A 21,072-nucleotide genomic window follows, 5' to 3' on the forward strand; every position below is an offset into this window, starting at 1 on the left:
TAGGAAAGATAAGAAAAATAATTAAACAATTGCTTTTAATATATAAATAAATATATGAATGATCGTGTAAATAATTAATGTTAATCAAAAATAACTTAATATTAGAAAATTATACGTATATTTATAATTAAAGCCATGTAGTATACTATTCTCAAATAATAGTATACTCTTTAATTTGTAAATTGATAAATTTGAATCGTGACATCTCTATAAAAATTTGTCTCAATTGATTTCATGTGATACGTTTATATATTTTTATGTTACACAGATTGCATTATACATTGTATATTTGATATTTAGATGAGAATTTTTGTGCGAGCAAATCGATCGATTTGTATTATTATCATATAAAACCGTATCTCTGCGGATATAATGAGTAATCCTCATCACATTTATTTTGCGAGCAAAGACAAGATCGACGGACGTGTAACATATAAACCTCGAGATTGCTAGATCGGGGTCATTAGTCATGGATAATCAACATAAAAATTATCGCTGCCTCGTGCATATGTACTGGAAATAACTAAATCTAAATATCCACAGTTCCTATTTTGTGATTACTTATACGTTGAAGAAGAGAAGAGAGTATGAAATTTTTTACCAGATGTACTCTTATCAATATTTTATACCGCAGAATTAATTATCGCTACTTGTTTCATACTGAGTTGTCATGATAAGTTGTTTCTCATTTAAAATATATCAGAATTATAAATGTTGATATATGATTTGGCACATTCACAATATTATTAAAACATAGGAATATCTGCGTTGCCTATCTCGGCACGTACGTTTGTCATCCCGTCATCCGTATCTCAAGAAACACCTGAGACTCTTAACACGTGTCCGGACATATTCACAGACAGACCGTGACGGCTTTATTGGCTTGCTCGAAAAACATCCTTGAATTAAAGAAATATCTCCTTAAATGAAATAAATTGTCAAAATTATCTAGAGAAATTCTCCAATAAGTAATTTACAATTCTTGTAACAAGGAAATTAGAAAATCGATTCAAGTCGCAACGCTCTCATATCTGTAATGTATACATGCTTCGTTTTATTTCCATTATTTTTTCTTGTTAAGTAAAACTTTGCAATAGAAAGCGATATAAAATTTTTTATTATTTTGCAGATAAAAATGGTACATATTCCACATTGAATTGCTCTAATCTTGCGGCAGAATTTTAAAAAAATTCAAACAAAGTGAGAAATCTAAATAATACAAATCACTTTGTCAAAACCTAGCACTACTTTTTCGTCAGCTCGTTAAAATTCGTTTCGCATAGAATAGAAGTCTTGTCTCTCGAGCAGAAAATTATTCGTGAGAATTTGTTACCAAATTCATAAAATACTAAAATCTAAAATCACAACTACGTGTTTCATTGTCTTTTATTGACCGGTATCAATTGTGTATTGATAAAAACTGATTAGATGCAAAAGATAGAGGCAAAAGAACTTTATTCTTAATCGTACAGGTGCAAAGTTTGCCGAGGTGAAACAAAAGAATCTATAATAAGATAATTATAGAATATTCTATTTTTACAGCTTGGAGTGACAAGAACGATAATAATCAAACGTTCAACGTTCAAAAGTCTAAGAAATATTAAAGAATAAAGTACAGAAGTCAAGATAATGTATATTTAGAAATGAATAAGTAATTATAATAAATATTAAATGAATAGTATTTTAATCGATCTCTTATGTTTTTCTACTATCAAAACAATCCTTCTTATTTTTTGCAAATACCAGCAGCAGTTTTCAAACCAAATGTGTTAACTTTCAGCTATTATGTTTATCTGCGCTGACAAATAAAAAAAACATAAAGTTTTGCATTTTTTGCATTTTTTTATTCTCAAAGTTCTTTGAGAAGTATATATATATATATATATATATATAAGATAGGTTTTCTATCATACAATTATCTAGAGACAATAATTTTCAAGCCATGAAAGGTGTATTAAAATGAATAAAAAAAAATCTGTAGAATAAACAAAAGCAGAAAAATCTGTATATGTGTGATATGTTAAAACATTTCTCTTTTTGCGATCATTGTTTAACTGCCTACGATACTTTTAGATTGTTCATCAGATTACACATGTGTCAATAAGAGAAGCCCAATTATTATTAACAAAGTACATGTATTCCTACGCGTGCTCCAATACGGATGTAATAAACATCATATATGTAATCGAGTACGACGTGGCGGAACGACAGACTTGCGTCAGAGAACTGAACCCAAACTTCGATCCTCATTCACGAGTGCAGGTGTTCATCGAGCGGGATTTCCGCCCTATGCTTCTACATCCCTCTCGCTTGAACGAATTGAATCTTCTCGTCGTTCATGGATACCAGGCAAATAGCCTTTGGTACCAATCTCGGTGCGGACGTACTCGCGTCGGTGCAACTGCACTCGGTGAGTATCACCAACGGGTTCAGTGCTAGAGTATCGACCCGTAGTGGCTCATGTCAGTTTTCTTCTTTCTCCTTCGTTCTTTACCCTTCCTCTTCACTTGCCCGAGGAATTATAATGTCCCACTCCTATTTTCTATCACCGTTCCGCTCGGTCCGTCCGCGCGCTCTTTGTCATGCTCTCCTAGAGTATTCGCGACGACTCGTAAGGTTCATATTCGCATAAACGTAGATAGAAATTTCCTCCGTAATGGTACAACCTTGCTTTGTTGTGCATGCGCGTGAATCAACGACGTATAAAGAGGAAACAGCACCCTGTGTAGCATCTTTAAAGAGCCGAGAGACTTGTTACTTACATCGAATTAAGAAATTCCTAAATTTATTTTATTCCTTTTATTTGAATAATCCAACAATGTCAAACATGCTATGATCTTTTTGTCATTTATAATCAAGTAATATTTTATATTTGGCAAAATCTAAAATTTATCAATTATTTAAATGTCAAGTAATAATTCGGTGATATGGAATGATTACTTTATTTCTTATATAAAGAATAATTATGTGAGCAAGTAATGAGAAATAATAAAACTGCGTGTGTCATTATCCTGAATCATCGTGGCTATACCAGAAAGCACGCAACAGGAAACGTTCCTTTACAATCACGTTCTTCTTTCTTGGTAACGGAATTTTATAAAGACAAAAAAAAAATAATGACGTGTTCATAGCTATATCACGATTTCATGATTAATGTATCGAAATAAATATTTACTATGCAAAACTAATATTGGATCCATAATTAAACACGTAACAAAGATTAATTTTCGAAATACACACAAGAAATTCAATCCCTTTAAATTTAAAACATAGATAATTAAATTACTATAATAGATACACACTTGTCAGTGGCATATCTAGTCGCTATGGTAATAAAATTAATTACATGCGCGATGAATACTCCTACCGTCTAAAGTCTAGTATATTTATTGTCGATGTGTTAACAATACAAGAACAGTGACTATTCTTAATTTAACACGTGATAGCGATAAGTAAGATACAAAAAATCTGTTAGAATGAGATAAATATTTGCGAATCAAAAACTGCAAGCGGAAAGCATTAAAATAGAAAGATAACAATTTTCTTCATTAATATAAAAAAATATATTAAATATTAATAAATATTAATAAATTATTATATATATATATTAATACGAATTCGACAAAAGATTTCTTACAAAAATAAAATATACGATTTTAAAATATTTAATTACGCAAAAAAATGATTAACGTTTTTCTTTGCTTGTGGAATGCATAACTTTGTTACAATTTCTTTATGAATCTGTGAAATTATTCTCCATGAATTGAAATTCTCCATAAGATAAAGATAACACAAGAATGCAGCTCTGATATTATAAACAAATATAAATTTTCTTGTTTGCACATCCAACAATTGTCGATGGCAAACAAATAAAGGGCCGGAGCAGCCAGGACGCCGTTGCCGTTCCTGGACCTCGCCACTCTCGAGCTCGGCTCATTTCGTCGTCGGAGTGGAGGTGTATAGCTCGACAGCTGATCACACTGGTGCGTTGTCGAGGATCTCGGCGTTCTCCCTCGCTTCAGTCGCAATATATTCGCTCGGTGCGTTCGGTCAGATCGGTCCGGGGATCATCTGGTGCGTGCACGCGTCCGCGATCGATTGTCTCTGGAACGACACTCGCAACGATTCCGGAACGAAGTTTTATAATTGGTGGTGGTACATCACAGTAACCAGGCGAATAAAGTCGATACGTGGAGTGGAATCGTGTGGAATATCCGTGACGTATTCTTGGTTTAGTGCAAAGACTAGTGTGATCACTTCGTGATCGCTTTGTACCTGGGACGCATCTTCGTTTCGAGTTTGACAGATCGAAAAATTTGACAGATCGAAGATGCAGAGCGTCATCGCCGTGGTATGAATTCGGACGTCGCGATCCACGTAGCTGAGCCCACTTTCGTCCGAGGGTGAGTTGTCTTTTTAAATTAAGGCGTGTGTATATATGTGAATATGTAACAGCTTTAGTGTTATCTTTAATTCTATGCGACACGGATACTACGAATCTACCTCGCATCTATCTATGCGTCATTATTCGGTAATCAATTGAGAGGGGAAGAAATTAGTTAATTCTCGCAAAACATTCTTTTAATTTACTGATCAATCCAATCAAATGGTTAATTAAATTTGCGAAATGAGACGTGTAACATAACGCGCCACGAAATTGAAATCTCGTCTATGCATATATAGCGTGATAAAGACACTGATCACATAATAGTGCATACTTTATCCGATCATTGAGATATCATTCTTTCGCATCTTTATCGATAGGAAAAGTGCCTTTTCCCATTCGAAAACATCGATTTCGATATTTTTTTCTATTTCTCTAATCTGCGATGCTTTGACAATTTGATAAATGGATAAAAATGTACGGCTTATAACTGTAACTTGTATGAATTATTGTCGAGATGACCGATATCGCGTAATTGCGCAGACTATTTCTACACATTTCGATTCGAACGCAATTACTTTAGACATCTTTTATTTCCGTGATACGCGGCATTATTTGCAGCACGCGGAAGAATCTTCGATAGAAATGTATTACGTACATTATTCTACGTTATTTTTGTAATCGCTATCATTATGCGTTTGTAGCATCTTACTTTATGATTTTTATAGCCTATTATTTGAGAGGACATTTAACACGTGTGATATGATTTATTTTAATCAAGTTATGAACCAACGCTTCTCGAAACTTTTGATTTTCTCCGCATATTCAATCCGCCTTTCAGGAATAGAATCAAGATGCGAATTGCTTAATAGATACTTTGACTAGCGGCAACCAGACATACGTATTATGATAAAAGTGTTGCATTGTGCATGTCGCGTATATATGCGATATCACAATTTAACAAGGAGAATTTGCGTATATCAAACCGAATGATTGCATTTCTATTTGAAGAATTATTGTCCATTGCTGGACAATGCTCAACATGTTTTACTTTTTAATAATCATTTCTTTCCATGTCTTTTGCTATTATAAAAATTAAATTCTGTTTAATTAATTATTCTATTAAATACGGAATTGACTATGGTACATACATACATTTAGCAATTTATCTTGAATTATAGTATGAAGAGTTTTAACTAATTAAGATTAGTTTTTTTGTCTATGTATGGATGTATGGAAGTATATATATATATATTTTCTATTAAATATCATTTAATTAATTCTAAAAGATGCGCAAATAAAAAATCGTGAATCTACTTTCTCAATTATTCTTTTGCATAAGACGATAGGATGCAGGTAATTATTACGCCTGAAATAAAATTTTACCTATTGGACCGTTGCCAGTATCAGCTGACGATTATTAATGTGGGGAAATGAATCTTATGAGGCTAAGCGCGACTCGTTAGAAATTCATTTAAATTCTATCTTAACATTGAAAAGAAAAATCTTTTTCTCGTATACAAATATCTCGGCATGCTTTCGTACCTTGCTTGTTGGATCTGCAGAATTAATTCCGTTGTGAGCAGAACGTTTAATTAATAAGAGCTCGAACCAAGCTATTTTGCCTTCGGCCTGATCGAGAGGTTTAGCTGTTCAAACAAAGAAGATCGCCTGGCAACCGGAGAGCGATTCTAGGACGTCATTTGGGATAATAAAGCGGATTCCGAGACCTCATCTCATCTTCTTGCGCCTAACTGAAGGTTGCTGATGCAGCGGTTTCAACGACAATGAAATACGCTGTTGTATCTCGTGTGCGCAATATGCAATTGCACGAATCATGTATCACAAACACGCAACTGACGTGATTCCTGACACGTGCGTGTTTTGCAAAAACAGCACGCGCCGTATCTATGCCGCATACCTAGCTGCAAATTGATCCTTTCAATTTTCGAGATTCTGAGTGAGCGAGAAATGCCCGGGAGTATCGCATCAATGAGATTCTGTATACATAAGAGATACGCTTTGAATTATAGTATACGATGTTGAATTAATCTCCTTTAGAGTTTTCTATACTCGGATTCGATAGAGGCTGTTTCTTTCTCTTTCCATTTTTGAAATGACAAAAAGATAATTATGTAATTATTTATTATATTATTTACACCTTTAATTTTTTTTCTTTTTATATATAAGAAATGTATCTTCTCTTTGCCTTTTTTTTTTTTTTTTTTTTTTTTGATCGGCAAATATTACTCGTCAATTTATATGCGATATACATAATTTGTCCTTATTAAGAAGAACAAAATTCAATATAGAAGTTATCTTCTATCAAAAAAGAAGAGCGTCGTAAATATAATAAACAATAAAAAGATTATATCTGTCGATTTCTTGAAAAGGAATCTAGCTATATTAAAAATCCATATATTTACAAAACATTATAATGATGCTAGTGACAATTTCATCTTTTTTTGCGTCATTAAATTTCTTCATCATACATTATTTATAAATTATTTTTGCATTTTGATTAAAATGTAATGCGTGTTGATTACATTAATTTGACGTATATTATGATATATATCGGTCACATTAGATGAATTTATAGAAATTAAAATGCGACGGAGTTTTCTCTCGATGAAACGTTATAATCTTCTCTCTGTAGCTGAAAAGGACGATTATTCAAAGTTTGCGCTCGTTCAGTGCATCTGCACCCAGAAAGCTTGTACATGTGATCGCATATTTTTTTTTGCTGATTTACATGATAATTTGCATAAAGAATATAGTGAGTGAATCTAACTATTTTTGTTCGTAAAGAGCTAAGATGATTTCGTCGTTTAATTTATGTAAGTTTTACATTAATAATGGGATAGCATTATTTTGATATTTTACATATTTAATTACTGTTTAAATTTGCACGCGCAAAAAACATCAAATGTATATATATTAGTTTAATATATTGCATATTTGTAAAGCGTAATTAATTTGATACGCAATATATAACATTGTACTCTCTTTGGTTAATTTATTCGCAATATCATATAAATCATATAATTCTCGTTGCTTGTGTATAAATTCATAAATAAAAATTTTATAACTTCCTAGATTAAAGAGTGCTGTATAAAAAGAAAATACAAATAGAGAATTCATTATATCCAAAGTTGGATAAATTTTATTTCATATAATGAATTAATTATAACAGAGAAAACTAAAAGATTTATTTATAGATAATAAATAAATTTTTGTTCAGAACTACTTTATATTTGTTGGTATTAAATAAATTTTTATTTGTATTTGTATCAAAATTTATTCGAATAAAATTTTATTCTTTATTTCTTAGAATATAAAATATAACATTAGTTTTAAAATTTTCTTTATTACCCCGATTTTAAAGAAATTAATTCTCTAAATACTCCGACAATTCTGAGTCATTACTTTAAGTGCAAAAAAGGTCTTAATGGAATTCCAAGTATTGTACATTATCTAAATACTCTGATGCGAAATATAGCTTTGACAGTTTAGATTTATCCGTAGTTTTTAGAAGCATATTTTAAAATAAAAACTATATAAATATAAAAATTAACTTATTGTTTAGCTTAATATTATATATAACACATTATTAACATATATAAATATTTATTCTTTCCAGCACGACTGGATGATGGCTGATCTAAAGAATCTTACTCTGAGCAGTGGCGGTGCCTCCAGATACAGCGGCGATGAACAGGTACAATTTATTCCAGGTGGAAGTAATCAGGTGACAATCAGATCACCCCCTCCCTCCCTTCATCTAGAAAATCTCAACAATGCGGTCCACGGGTAAGTGGATTATAATTTCTTTATTTTGTGCGCTATTTGAAATTGAAAAATACAAGATAAACATCGAGCAACCAAAAAAACAAAATTTTTATTATTAGAATAGAAATAAATTGTAGCGATAATGCAAATAAAATGTAATAAATAGCGATATACTTGCAGCCAACTTAAACATTCTTTTGATAGGCAAGGCATCACTGAATTAATATAGGCCGTTTTTAATTTGTTTGTGAGTAAATTAGACTGTTTGAATTATAGATCGATAAATATCGATTAAGATATCGATAAATAATAAATTGTTGAAAAAGCGTTCAAACGTCTACGCGATGGTAAATAAGAATAAAAGGCAAAAGGTTTAAAACATATCACGCACAATTATATAAAACTATTTTTATGGTTATATAAGAGAGAAAAAGAATTGCAAAAAATTGACAGCATAATAAAATTATGCCAAGACTTACTTATACAAGTTTTTATCTTTATATATAAGAATAACCCGGCAAACAATTATTACGTTTTATAAAAATGATCGTATTAATTTCGTTAATTTAACGATTAATTTCATCAATCATTGACTTTAAATCGCCCGAAAATTCATAAATGAAAGAGATAGCGATAGTTTTAGAATATTTAAAAATATTCGATATCGGAAGACTATATACTGCTTGGAATGACAATCGATACTAATTGTCTCAGGGTCCATATAGACGTTCACGGTCAAGGTCTTTGACCTCGTCGTGGAAGTTTCGATTAAGCATTCCTCGAACTTGGAAATACCGAGACTAAGGAATACGCGCGGCATAAGATCTATACTTGCACTAACACAAATATGTAAACACGATTGAAGTTTACTATAATATGAATTGAAATTTCTTGAGAAGAAGCATCAATGAAGTATTGCAATATACAATCGGCTGCTTTACCTTTTATGAGTCTATGATTCAGTGCTAACATAAATACAACCATAATAGATTGGACAAAGACACGTTTCCTTTGTGACTTTTTTGAATCAGTCGAGCGAATAAAGAGATTGTGCATGCTACTGTGTACTTTCATCACGCATACATTTCGTCATATATAAAAACTATACAAGTTATATATATATATATATATATTTGTTGAGATAACTAGATGTAATTTAATTTTTTACGCAAGTTAGATATACTTTGTGTATATAATCGCGTGATAAAATAGAAAAGGTAATACTTTATTCAGTATTTAAAATTTTTAGAGATTATGCTATTATGTTCTAATGTCATACATGAAAAATTGATGGAAAGCGAGAAAGACTTATAAGATAAAACTTCGTAAAGGACAAGGTGTTATAAAACTTAACTTAAGTGCGAATACACGCTTAGAAACGCTTAGGATCAATTGAAAGTCTATACGCAACCTAGAACATTTCTATTATTGCATATGAAAATATCAATCAAAGATAACATATTAGCACTTTTGTTAAATTCTATTCTACTAATTCATCAATTATATTAGAAGTTAGAAATACAAAGACACGTATCTCAGTAAAATATTCCGCTGAAGTGTAATATATTTCTGTATTCATACAAAATATAAAAATAATAAATCAAAATTAATCTAAAAAATTATCAATATTATATTTCCAACACTACTTAACTTGCGAAAAATCTTTCAAAGATGAATTTAAAAATAATATTTTTCATATAATAAAAATGTATGTAAAACACACAGATTTTTAGTTTTCTGTATATACTGATATTTACATTCAATATTTCTTAAAGATAGTCAAAATAATTTTAAATGTATTGATAGGCGGATGTTTGCGATACAAATAATCATAGGTCTGTCGATCAAACTGGTAATAAGAAAACGAGGAGAAATTCTTTCGATGAACACGGTCTCATGGGGTTTTCGCAAAAAAGTTAAACCATGATCGTGAATCTAATGCAGAGATAAAATCATACACTCACAGAAATATTTACAACCTCTTGACAGTAGCATTTCTATCGCGCTTAGTTGTAGTAATTGCGAAGGTGATTACGCAAAATTGCAGAAACAGCTAATCTCGTGCACGTTTTTTTCCATTTAATATTAGAAAATAATAAGCTTCCACGTGGCTAGAATCGCAGCAGAAAATGTAGCAGAAAATTTACGATGGAAAACGCAAAATCGTGATCAGTTGTGAGATATTGCTTCTCATATATGTTGGATCATATGGTAATAATAATTTTTTTATCAACACACACATTTCCAAGTCAATGAGTCAGAAAATATATCGTAAAAATTTAGGTAGTATAATATAAGCAAGTACCATATTTATATACTATTATTTGTGTTGAATTTAAATGTAACTATAAATTAAATATTCAGTGTCTTATTTAATTTCACATCTATATCCAACGTTTAGTAGTATTTTCAAAAGACAATCCCTCTCAACGTCACAGATTAATTAATAGGATTGGTATCATCTGTCCTGTGCAAAATAAATGCAATCTGTTAGAAAAATATTCTTAAAATGTTAAAATGAATGAGCGATTACCATGCGCATCGTTTTCTCAACATTGTGCGTTTTTAAATTAATTACGATTTGCGGATATTCCTAAAAAAATACATCCAAAATCTCATTCATTTTTAATAAATTGATATGCATTCTTAATTTTATTGCATAAACATACGCTATACGTACATCTGCATATAGCATAGCAAGGGTCGCGCGTTAGTTATTTAATTTTAATGTGTACGAGCTACGCTTTCCAAATCAAGCGGTAAAGTAATGTAACGTACAATGAACATATATGATTCAATATGTTCCATTTTTGCGAGAATACATAAGAACGGTTTAGCGGATTTCTTTACGATTTATAAAGCAAGCTAAACTTATGTGTATTATCAAACAAATGTAAATGTATTTAATTAATAAAACTCGCAATTAACGATCGGGCGAAATGTTACAGCGGTTCGCAAAACAATCTCCACTGCAGTTGCAACGGCACCACGTCGAATGGGGCTGCAACTGCGGTATGTACCGGTGGTGTTTTGGCCAGGAAAGTGCCGAACTATAGCGGCGCCAGTCCCGGGCAGGGCAATAAAAGGCCGGCAGTATCGCTAACGCATCTCCCGAAGAGGCCGCCGGTCGACGTGGAGTTCAAGAACCTGGCCTATAGCGTGTCCGAAGGCAGAAAGAGGGGTGAGTTTCGGAAAGAAAGTGGCAATTATATTTTTAATTCCAGGGGAAAGTCAATTTCTGTTTCTGCGCACAGTGCACTTTATTGAGACATCATTCAGAGGTATAATAAAAAAAAAAAAATAAAAAAAAAATAAAAAAAAATAAAAAAAAATGAAATAAAGGTAAACAGCATAACGGAAGGAGAAGGAGGATCCATGTTTGTATTTTTTATTTATTTTAAGGACGCAGTTGCTTATATCTCGAAATAATATATCTGCACGATATACTTTCAATTTTGCATTACTTCGAAGCAATAAAAATTTCCTGGATAATTCAAGATGACAGAGTGATGGGATTTAAAGTGGGAAATCGAATATGCGAAGAGCTATTCGGTAGGCTTTTCATCTATCAACATGTGTGAATGACCTGACCGAAAAAATCGATAGAAATGCACGGATAGGTTCCCATTTCGGCGCAGATGCATCGTTCTTGGTGCAAGTGCACTAGCAATAAAGAGGTCAGCCAGAGGTTTCGTCTGTTTCGAGGAATGTATAATCCTCGAATACATTCTCTATACAATGGTATGGAAAATATCACAATTTTGGCAAAAGTCTTAACGAGAATTTTGGCAATCAACGACGTCAAAATTGAAAAAGACTTGTAATAGACAGTTTCTATTATAAAATGTTGCGATCCATTTCTATATACGTAAGATATACGCAGATAATACCGCTTTTAATCACGAAATTTAATAATAGCACATTTGATATATATTTTTTTATAATTATCTAATGATGTGCTTGAAAAGCTTTCTTCAAAATTTTTGAACAAGATACTATATTATGGAAATCTCCAGTAATATAGCCTGCGTTGCAAATAAACTTTTCGATTATAGAAGAACACATGTATATTTTCATTTTCTTCATCATCTCTCTTCAATTTTGTTGCAGGATATAAAACTATTCTGAAATGCGTAAACGGAAAATTCAGATCTGGAGAATTAACAGCCATTATGGGACCTTCCGGCGCTGGAAAGAGCACGCTTATGAACGTTTTAGCAGGTTACAAGTAAGTAGGATAGAAAATTAACAATATATTGGGATAAATAATAAAATCGTATATGATTCAAATTGCATGTATCTAAGTTTCTGCCTTATTCTCTCAAAATTTTAATCGTTTTCGATGACGTCTTAGAACGTCCCATTTGAATGGCTCAGTACTGATAAACGGAAAGGACAGGAATCTCAGAAGATTTCGAAAGATGTCGTGCTATATTATGCAGGACGATCGACTTTTACCGCATCTGACTGTTTACGAAGCAATGACCGTTTCAGCAAATCTGAAATTAGGAAAGGATATCAGCGCGACTGCCAAGAAAGTAGTGGTGCGATGAGCGGAAATTTTTCTTTTATAGCGTTTAAAAAAAAAAAAATAAATAAGCTAAAGTTCAAAATTCGATTCCTAAAGTTCGTATATTCATACGCAGATTGAGGAGATTATTGAGACACTTGGCCTACGCGAAGCCAGCAATACGCAAACCCAGAATCTCAGCGGAGGGCAGAGGAAGAGGCTGTCGATAGCGCTGGAGCTTGTCAACAATCCTCCAGTTATGTTTTTCGACGAGCCAACTTCCGGCTTAGATAGTTCCGCTTGTTTCCAATGTCTCAGTTTGCTCAAATCTTTAAGTAGGGGAGGTAATGTTCTCGCAAAATTTTTTTTACAAACGTCTCGCGTTTATAACATAACATTACTGTATGTATGCTGGAATCTTTTACAGGAAGAACGATTATATGCACGATCCACCAACCAAGTGCACGATTGTTCGAGATGTTCGATCATCTGTACCTGCTTGCCGAAGGCCAGTGTATATATCAGGGCAACGTCGGTGGCTTAGTGCCCTTCTTGTCATCGATGGGTCTCGATTGTCCAAGTTATCACAATCCAGCGGATTACGGCAAGTATTCGATGGAATTTCGATTATCCTATTTCAATTGTCGTTTCTATATGTACGTATGTAGAAAATTTTAAACCATGATCTTGCGCGATCATTGTGAATTGATTTTTTAAGAATAAAATTAATTTTTTAGCTTTTAAATGGAATATATTTCGATATTTTACAAAATATATTTACCGTTAAAATTTCACAGATTGCTTTACAAATTTGTCAGTTGTTAAAATTATACTTTCATCAATAATATGCAATAATATGATACGCTAATGAAATTTTATCGATTCAGTGATGGAAGTTGCTTGCGGGGAGCACGGCGAGTGCGTTCACAAGCTCGTGATGGCTGTGAATAATGGCAAATGCAATAATTATCAGCATCATCAAGCAGCCATTTCCACGGCGCAGACAGTTTCAAACGACATCGCTAAAGAATCGCCACAAGAACAGACAAAATCGGAAGGCGCTGCTCTAATACCGAATGGTGTGGCAAAGCCACCAGCTGGCCCGACGATGATAAATATGCCGGTTTCTTGCACAACGTCATTGCTGGATAGCGTGGAAAGCATAGAGCAAAAGGTTGGCTTTCCGACAAACGGTTGGGTGCAATTTTGGATATTGCTCAAGAGGACTTTTCTGTCGCAAATGCGAGATATGGTAAATAAGATATACATTATTTAGAATATTTCTTCTTTCATTATTTTTTTTTTTTAGGAAAAATAACACAAAAACTCTCTACTTAAGATATTTTAAGATATTTTGTTTTCATCCCGTGTATCACTTTCACTCTGTCCTCCAACAGACGCTAACGAGGGTAAGATTGATTTCGCATATAATCGTTGGCTTTCTGATCGGAGCGATTTATTATGATATCGGTAACGAAGCCTCCGAAGTTATGAGTAATGCCGGATGCGTCTTTTTTACGGTGATGTTTCTAATGTTCACTGCGATGATGCCTACTATATTAACATGTGAGTAACATGTAACCGCTACGAGATATATCCCAAAGTTCGTTAATATTGTCATTTTGTCATCTTTGTCGCAGTTCCGATGGAAATGTCCGTATTCGTGCGAGAGCATTTAAATTACTGGTACTCGGTGAAAGCCTTTTACTTCGCAAGAACTTTGGCGGATTTGCCGTTCCAAGTAAGTATAATTTACGCTCTCCATGTTCAATTAAGGCCAGACTCATCGCGACTCATACACAATATTAAATTATTGCAGATGGTATACTCTATAGCCTATGTGATGATTGTATACTTTATCACGTCGCAACCATTGGAAACGGAGCGTTTTCTTATGTACTTAAATATATGTATACTGACATCATTAGTTGCACAATCTATCGGTCTGCTGATAGGAGCAGCAATGAGCGTGGAGGTAAGGTCGATAAAATATATTATATAAAGAAAACCTTATTAGAAAATGCATACATATATATAAGACTAATTTCTTCTACTCATTTTTGCCATAATTTTCGTATTAATATCCGTATTATCGTTTGTAGACTGGGGTATTTATTGGACCCGTAATGTCGGTTCCAATTGTCCTATTCTCCGGCTTCTTCATTAATTTCAACGCCATTCCAAAATATTTGAAGTTCCTCTCGTACGTGAGTTACGTGAGGTACGGTTTCGAAGGTGCCATGATCTCCGTGTACGGTTACAATCGGGCGAAGCTCAAGTGTTCCGAGTATTACTGCCACTTTAAGAGTCCGACAAAGTTCCTCGAACAAATGTCCATGGAGAACGCGGTCTACTGGGTGGACGTTGTTGCCCTGCTCGGCTTCCTGCTCTGTCTTAGAGTGGTCGTTTACTTTGTGCTGAGACTCAAGCTGCGATCCCTTCGTTAAATTTTTTGGCTAGTAGTCCAGGACAGACAATAATCACGACGCTGCGGCCGTCTTTGCATCGGGACTGTGACCTGGATCTCAACAAAGATTACATTTTTTTAAACGTGTAACAAGGCACAAAGGACAATTCGATCTCGAGATCGACAAAAATAGAATTGTCGCATTGAACGACAAAGATCATCGCATGAAAGGAATATTGACAAAGATAATACACACGCTTTGAATAGAGATATGAGGGAACAAGGTAAATCGTCTTTGAATAAATCGTTTGACATACAAACTTTTTGATATGATGATTTAAGTCGTTAGATACCGCAAGATACTTAATTTTATGTTTGTTTTTATAAAAGCATAATATTTTTTATTGATTCCATTCATACACACACATGATATGTGTATAGAATATTAACGCTTCGGAGAATGTTTAATTATTATTAATCGTTATGATTATAGCTTATGTTACCAAACTGGATCTGATCTCTGCCGTTGGCAAAAGAAAACAGTTTATCATATTTTGTTTGTCCAAATAAAAAATAGTTACCGCGACCAAAATTCAAATCTGATTAAATACGGATCACAATCTAGATCGTCTATATAGGTAGACATTTAAATAAATAGTACAGACAGGAGCTAGATTACTTTCAATCGTGTATTAACAACGGTAGGTCGATCTGCGACGCCAAATACATCGGCTTTCCGGTATTAAATTAAAATCGCAAACGCGTTTATAGCCAATTACATACTATGAACTCGCCAGGAGCCTTAGGCCCATTCAAGATTCGTGTCCCTCCAACGAGCGCGTTTAAACGCGAACACGACAAAATAGAGGTTTCTATAGATAAGCAGAGTAGAACACAAGGATCGTTAAAACGAGTCTTTTATGATATTCCACATGTTAAATTATACATAGTTTGCTATACTTATTTCGACCGGTTATCTCGGAGATAAATAAATTGCGTACTTACGATCGTAATAATGTCCTCGGACAGACGAATAAAGGAAAATTGCGAAAATCGAAAGCACATTTGTTCGCGAGTAACATTTTCGTATTAATGATAGAAAATGCTTATTCGATACGTCTCACATAATCATACACTCGATCTTTCTTCATATCGTAATTTCATCAAGAGTTTACCTAATAAATTATACAGTAATTATAAGGAAATAAGGGAAAAAAGAAAAGGGAAGAAATATGTTTATTGTAAAAAGCTCACACATGACCAATCACTAGCTGCCTGAGCGTTGCTTCTAAGTGCGAGTGTTAATATTGTTACACTTACTATATAGTATATATGACTATTGGAAGGATATTGCGTATATATAGCTGTATAAAACGAAGAACACAAAATAGGTAGTATTCTGTGCATTACTGATATGTAATTAACTCATACTTATGTTTTATAATATTGTATGATTCTTTTCCACGGCCTATTTTACATAATTACAGTCTGCACGTTTATTTATCCGACGATTGACGAAAGGACAGCGATTAAAATTCATAGATACTTTCATAGATACTTTCAATTTAATTTATACACGATCAAGACTCGCTGCAAATGTTACTAAGACTAATTAGTATGACCATGATATCAACAAAAAGTTATAAACTTATAAGGAGCAAAGCAATTTATGCATTGGTTTTGTAAACAATATAAATGTAATTTTACTTATATTGAAGCATATTTTATTTCTATCTAAGAGATTGAGTTAAAACATATTTTAGTTATGATATTTCTCTTATACAATACTATACATATAATAGCGAGATAGGTGTAACTATAACAATGAAAATATGTTCTAGTTTTTGTCTACATTCATGAGTGAATAGTGATAATATGACAAGACAATGTATAGAATCTATCACGTGAAAATTATTTCATACATCATATTATTTCGTAGAACTTATAATTTCTTACATTATATCTCATTATATTAGTTTACTTATCAATCTCTCTCGCAATGTTTTTTATTATAATTATATATGATATTCGTCGATAATAAATATATTTTTTTAGCCAAATGATAATTACATTTGTTGTTACGTATAAGTTATAGAAATCAGTATTTATACTTTGATATTATTTCTATTTTATTACATCATTTAATTACATTATTATTATATTATTATTTTTGTAAGTCAATTGTGCATTAGTATTATAAAAATACTTAAGATTAGTTAAAATCTTAATGAGATATTGATATATCGATTTTTTAACGGTATAATATTTTTAAATCGATCGCGCGATATCATCAATGCATTATCTTAACTATACAATGTTTCTTTCATGCTATATAAAATAGTTCGGTGAATTTAGAACGATTTTAAGTAATGTAATAATTATTAAATTTTTTAAGGGATCTACATAGTTACAATATACAATTTAATAATTTTTATTTCTCTTATTGAGTTATTTTGTTTGATTCAAAACTCATTAACCCTAAATATATGTATATTTTTCTGGAAGTATTCTCTCTAGATTTTTATAAAAAAATATAGCTATCAAAATATATTTTAGAAGCGTTAAAATATATATATATATATATATATATATATATATATATATATATATATATATATATATATAAAAGATCGATATACGTATAATCAAACTTCTTTTTTTTAAAACTTACGCGTATTTCTCGTGTGTTTCTCATATAATTCTAATAATAAAGAAAAAAAGATCGATTGAAAAAAGATATGTGTATTAATCCATGGGACAGTAAATAAATTTCTATATTTTTAAAGTTAAATATCGTATAGTTATTTATTGTTTTGTTGTACTTGCTGTATGCGTTTAAAAAAGCAATAGTATAATTATCGTTCAAAGAGAGGATAATTTCAGAATGCCATACGACATATTACTTCAAATTATTACATATTTCTTTCGTATGCATTATTATATTACTAATTTAAATTTCACATATTTCCTAATTACTTACCAAATAAACAATGAGTTTTATATAAAATATTAGAGTGATTCTATCGCAAATCTAGAGCGACATTAACCAAATAAAAAAGAGAATGCAGATTATACGAGATTGTGATATCCATAAAAAAAATTTTTGTCTGCCGCAACTAAAAATATCGAGACATTCGTAAGCGTATAAACCCAATAATAATTTTATATGCGTGATACATTATTGACCATTTTAATTGTTAGCATGCTTACAGATCATAATATGTTGTTTGCAAAAGTTGTTCCAGAAAAGGTACGCACTCTATCTTCATATATGTATAATAATAATAATACTTGCAATTTTTTTTTTTTTTTACAAAGTCGCACTCATATCGAAATCTGAATGTGCAGTATTCTCTGATGTATAGATTATTTTGTAACGACTAATTCCAATTATGCTCGTCGACCGTGCTATAATTTTGCGCTTGTCAAAGTCCAGATTTCATGCAATGCTGCGCAAGAAATCGCTGAGCGAGGAGAAAGATTGGAATAATCATCGAATCGATTATTCGAATCGTATCGCGAATACGTGCGCATTGTGTTCAAGCTTCGTTCGAGCGTTATCGGTGTAAACTTTTTATTATAGCGATCTCGCTCGTTATGAAGCGCAAAATATAAGGTACGAGTGTGTGCGCGTAGCATAGAAAAATCCATTCATAATTTGTCTCTTTTAGGATTATACATATATCTACATGTGTACACGCACAGACACTTACATACGTACATACACACACATGTCAATGTATAATGCATAAAGTCAGACCCCAACACATCGCATACCAAATATCGCATTTTTTCAAGTACTGTAATTTTATATGACGGAAAGATTGTAAAAGTATGTGTGAATGAGCGTGCGAATGTATAGAGACATGAGAGATTAGGCCTGTAGAAAAAATCTTCTTTTTGAAACGACGAAAATTATACGAAGATGTTTCGCGTGATAAAAAAAAAAAAAAAAAAACATCGCCGATCCTTAACGAACTGATGCTAAAGTACTTTGTATCTTGCAATTTTAGCAAGAAATGTCACGTTTATACTAAAGCACAAATGAATAAACAATTGTATTAATGGATGAATCATTTTCTTTGTCTAAGCCATCAAAATATTTAATAGTAGATATATCGGTATTAAAAATGACTCGAAAAATTTCACCGATGTATTTAGACATGAATTTTTCAGATATTATACATAATATTCTGCAGAATAGCATTCAAATTGAAATACAAAGTATATTTATAATGTAATTTATTGAGTTGTAAAGTTTGAATCGACATCTCTCAGTGACGTATCGATATCACGTGACTGCTCGGACTAATGGGGATACAGGCCAGTCTTATTTTAAGCACGCCTTTAACGCGCAACGATGACTACTAGACTACCAATCTTGAATAAATTTGAATAATTTTAAATAACTTTGAATTTAATTTTGTTTTTCCTTTTTAAAAAGAATAAAAGATTCTTGTTTTTAACTAGAAAAAAAGATTCTCTATAATTCTTCGAATAATTAACAAAGTTTTCTAAAGTCGTCTACGCAAGCGTCCTTTGCAGAATTTACTAGATACCCTTAGTTGGCATTTTCCATTCTCTCTTGGAACATTATCAAGATGTTATTTGATCCGCATGTGATCCAAGTTGGCAACAACCGCTCTTAGTGCAGCATTGCTAGTATTGCAACACGTTGTACAAGAGCTGTTCTATCGCGTGTGATTGTACAGTGAGATATAAAAATCGATAGAACATGGAGAAACCTATAGTTCGAGCGAGAGTGGTAAAGGTCCTTGGCAGGACGGGATCTCAAGGACAATGTACACAAGTCAAAGTGGAATTCTTGAATGAACAAAATAGACAACTCATCAGAAACGTCAAAGGTCCCGTGCGCGAAGGAGATATTCTGACGCTTCTGGAATCCGAGCGAGAAGCAAGAAGACTTCGTTAAACCGAAAGGAATAATTATCACATGCCTTACGTAAAGAACTGGTGAAATTTCTGAAGAACTGTGCCTAAAATTAAATCTTGATGTTGTAGCGACGAGTATACCGATAAAAAGAAGAGACTATCATCGAAATAATAAAACAGAAAGAACTGTTTTATCATTTTTTTTATTTTGGAATAATGTATCAAACATATTTCCCTCCGCTTATGTTTATGAAAGGTGAAATATGTTTTTCTGCGCCTGATTTATCATGCTAATAAATTAGTTAATGACGTGTACATGTTTTATTTCACACACAGGCATTATAATTTTAGATATGTCTAATTAAACATATTTTTTATAAAGTTCGTAGAAAGAATTTAAAATAATCGCAGTTAAGTCAATGTTAATACATTGATAATCTCTTTTTTTCAATTGCATAAAATTTAATCAATTTCACAATGCGCTTTATTCTGCTCGCAAAATAGAAATACCTATGAATCTTCAACCAAGTTTTATATAAAAAGTGAATATTCAATATTTTAAATGTTTCAAACAAATCTGTTCATAGTAATATAAAAATTTAATTATTATTTTATAAGAACTAATTTCACAATTTGTCAACGGCCGATACTTACAAGACTCGTCAGTTCTTTAATGATCAGTAGTTAGCGATTACATCGATAATGGATAAAAACTATTAGTTACATAACATTAATCATAATTTCTTTTCCGTCAAAAATAATCTTAATAATAATAAATTTTATCAATTTAAACAACATTAATTGCGTCGCATGTATGCTCTCCGCGTATAGTATAGATTTTATTCAAATTCTTATCCCAAATAATAATTAAAATTATATATATTATACGTGTATATATTATATACTTGATAATATTATATTATATAACACATTCCTTTTTCAAAACCTTGACAACTCTCATAACAAACTTCAATTGAACAAAATAAAACATTCTGGAGTCCATCGTACTTATTGCAGATGTCATGTTATAGAACTGGGGTCGAGTCAGCTGATTCATTGTCAATTAAACATTCGTCATGCGCATACGCA

General features: G+C 32.1%; 2 protein-coding genes across 2 annotated transcripts; both read left to right on the forward strand.

Annotated features, from left to right (window-relative positions):
* Positions 1-3,950: 3,950 nt before the first annotated feature.
* On the forward strand, positions 3,951-17,646 carry Atet (ABC transporter expressed in trachea). Its single transcript, XM_070293982.1, has 12 exons — positions 3,951-4,403; positions 8,025-8,194; positions 11,122-11,354; positions 12,284-12,401; positions 12,528-12,717; positions 12,820-13,027; positions 13,111-13,287; positions 13,571-13,935; positions 14,081-14,249; positions 14,324-14,424; positions 14,503-14,658; positions 14,786-17,646. The coding sequence occupies exons 2-12, from the start codon at positions 8,034-8,036 to the stop codon at positions 15,128-15,130; spliced, it is 2,223 nt and encodes a 740-aa protein (XP_070150083.1). The 5' UTR covers positions 3,951-4,403; positions 8,025-8,033; the 3' UTR covers positions 15,131-17,646.
* Positions 17,647-19,691: 2,045 nt separating this feature from the next.
* LOC138932236 (small ribosomal subunit protein eS28) lies at positions 19,692-20,293 on the forward strand. The gene has a single exon (XM_070293861.1). It carries the CDS (start codon positions 19,826-19,828, stop codon positions 20,021-20,023), a length of 198 nt encoding a protein of 65 aa, XP_070149962.1. The 5' UTR covers positions 19,692-19,825; the 3' UTR covers positions 20,024-20,293.
* The last annotated feature ends 779 nt before the right edge of the window (positions 20,294-21,072 follow it).

This window comes from Polyergus mexicanus, unplaced genomic scaffold (assembly GCF_030449975.1).
Source record: "Polyergus mexicanus isolate NDT 795.1 unplaced genomic scaffold, iyPolMexi1.0 SCAF_4, whole genome shotgun sequence".
Lineage (NCBI taxonomy): Eukaryota > Metazoa > Arthropoda > Insecta > Hymenoptera > Formicidae > Polyergus > Polyergus mexicanus.

Excerpts from the sequence above, each read along its gene's own strand:
- LOC138932236 (XM_070293861.1), top strand. The coding sequence starts at position 19,826 with ATGGAGAAACCTATAGTTCGAGCGAGAGTGGTAAAGGTCCTTGGCAGG.
- Atet (XM_070293982.1), top strand. The coding sequence starts at position 8,034 with ATGATGGCTGATCTAAAGAATCTTACTCTGAGCAGTGGCGGTGCCTCC. Across the intron at positions 13,936-14,080 it reads TGTCGCAAATGCGAGATATG|ACGCTAACGAGGGTAAGATT; the intron begins GTAAATAAGATA and ends GTCCTCCAACAG. Across the intron at positions 14,250-14,323 it reads GATGCCTACTATATTAACAT|TTCCGATGGAAATGTCCGTA; the intron begins GTGAGTAACATG and ends TCTTTGTCGCAG.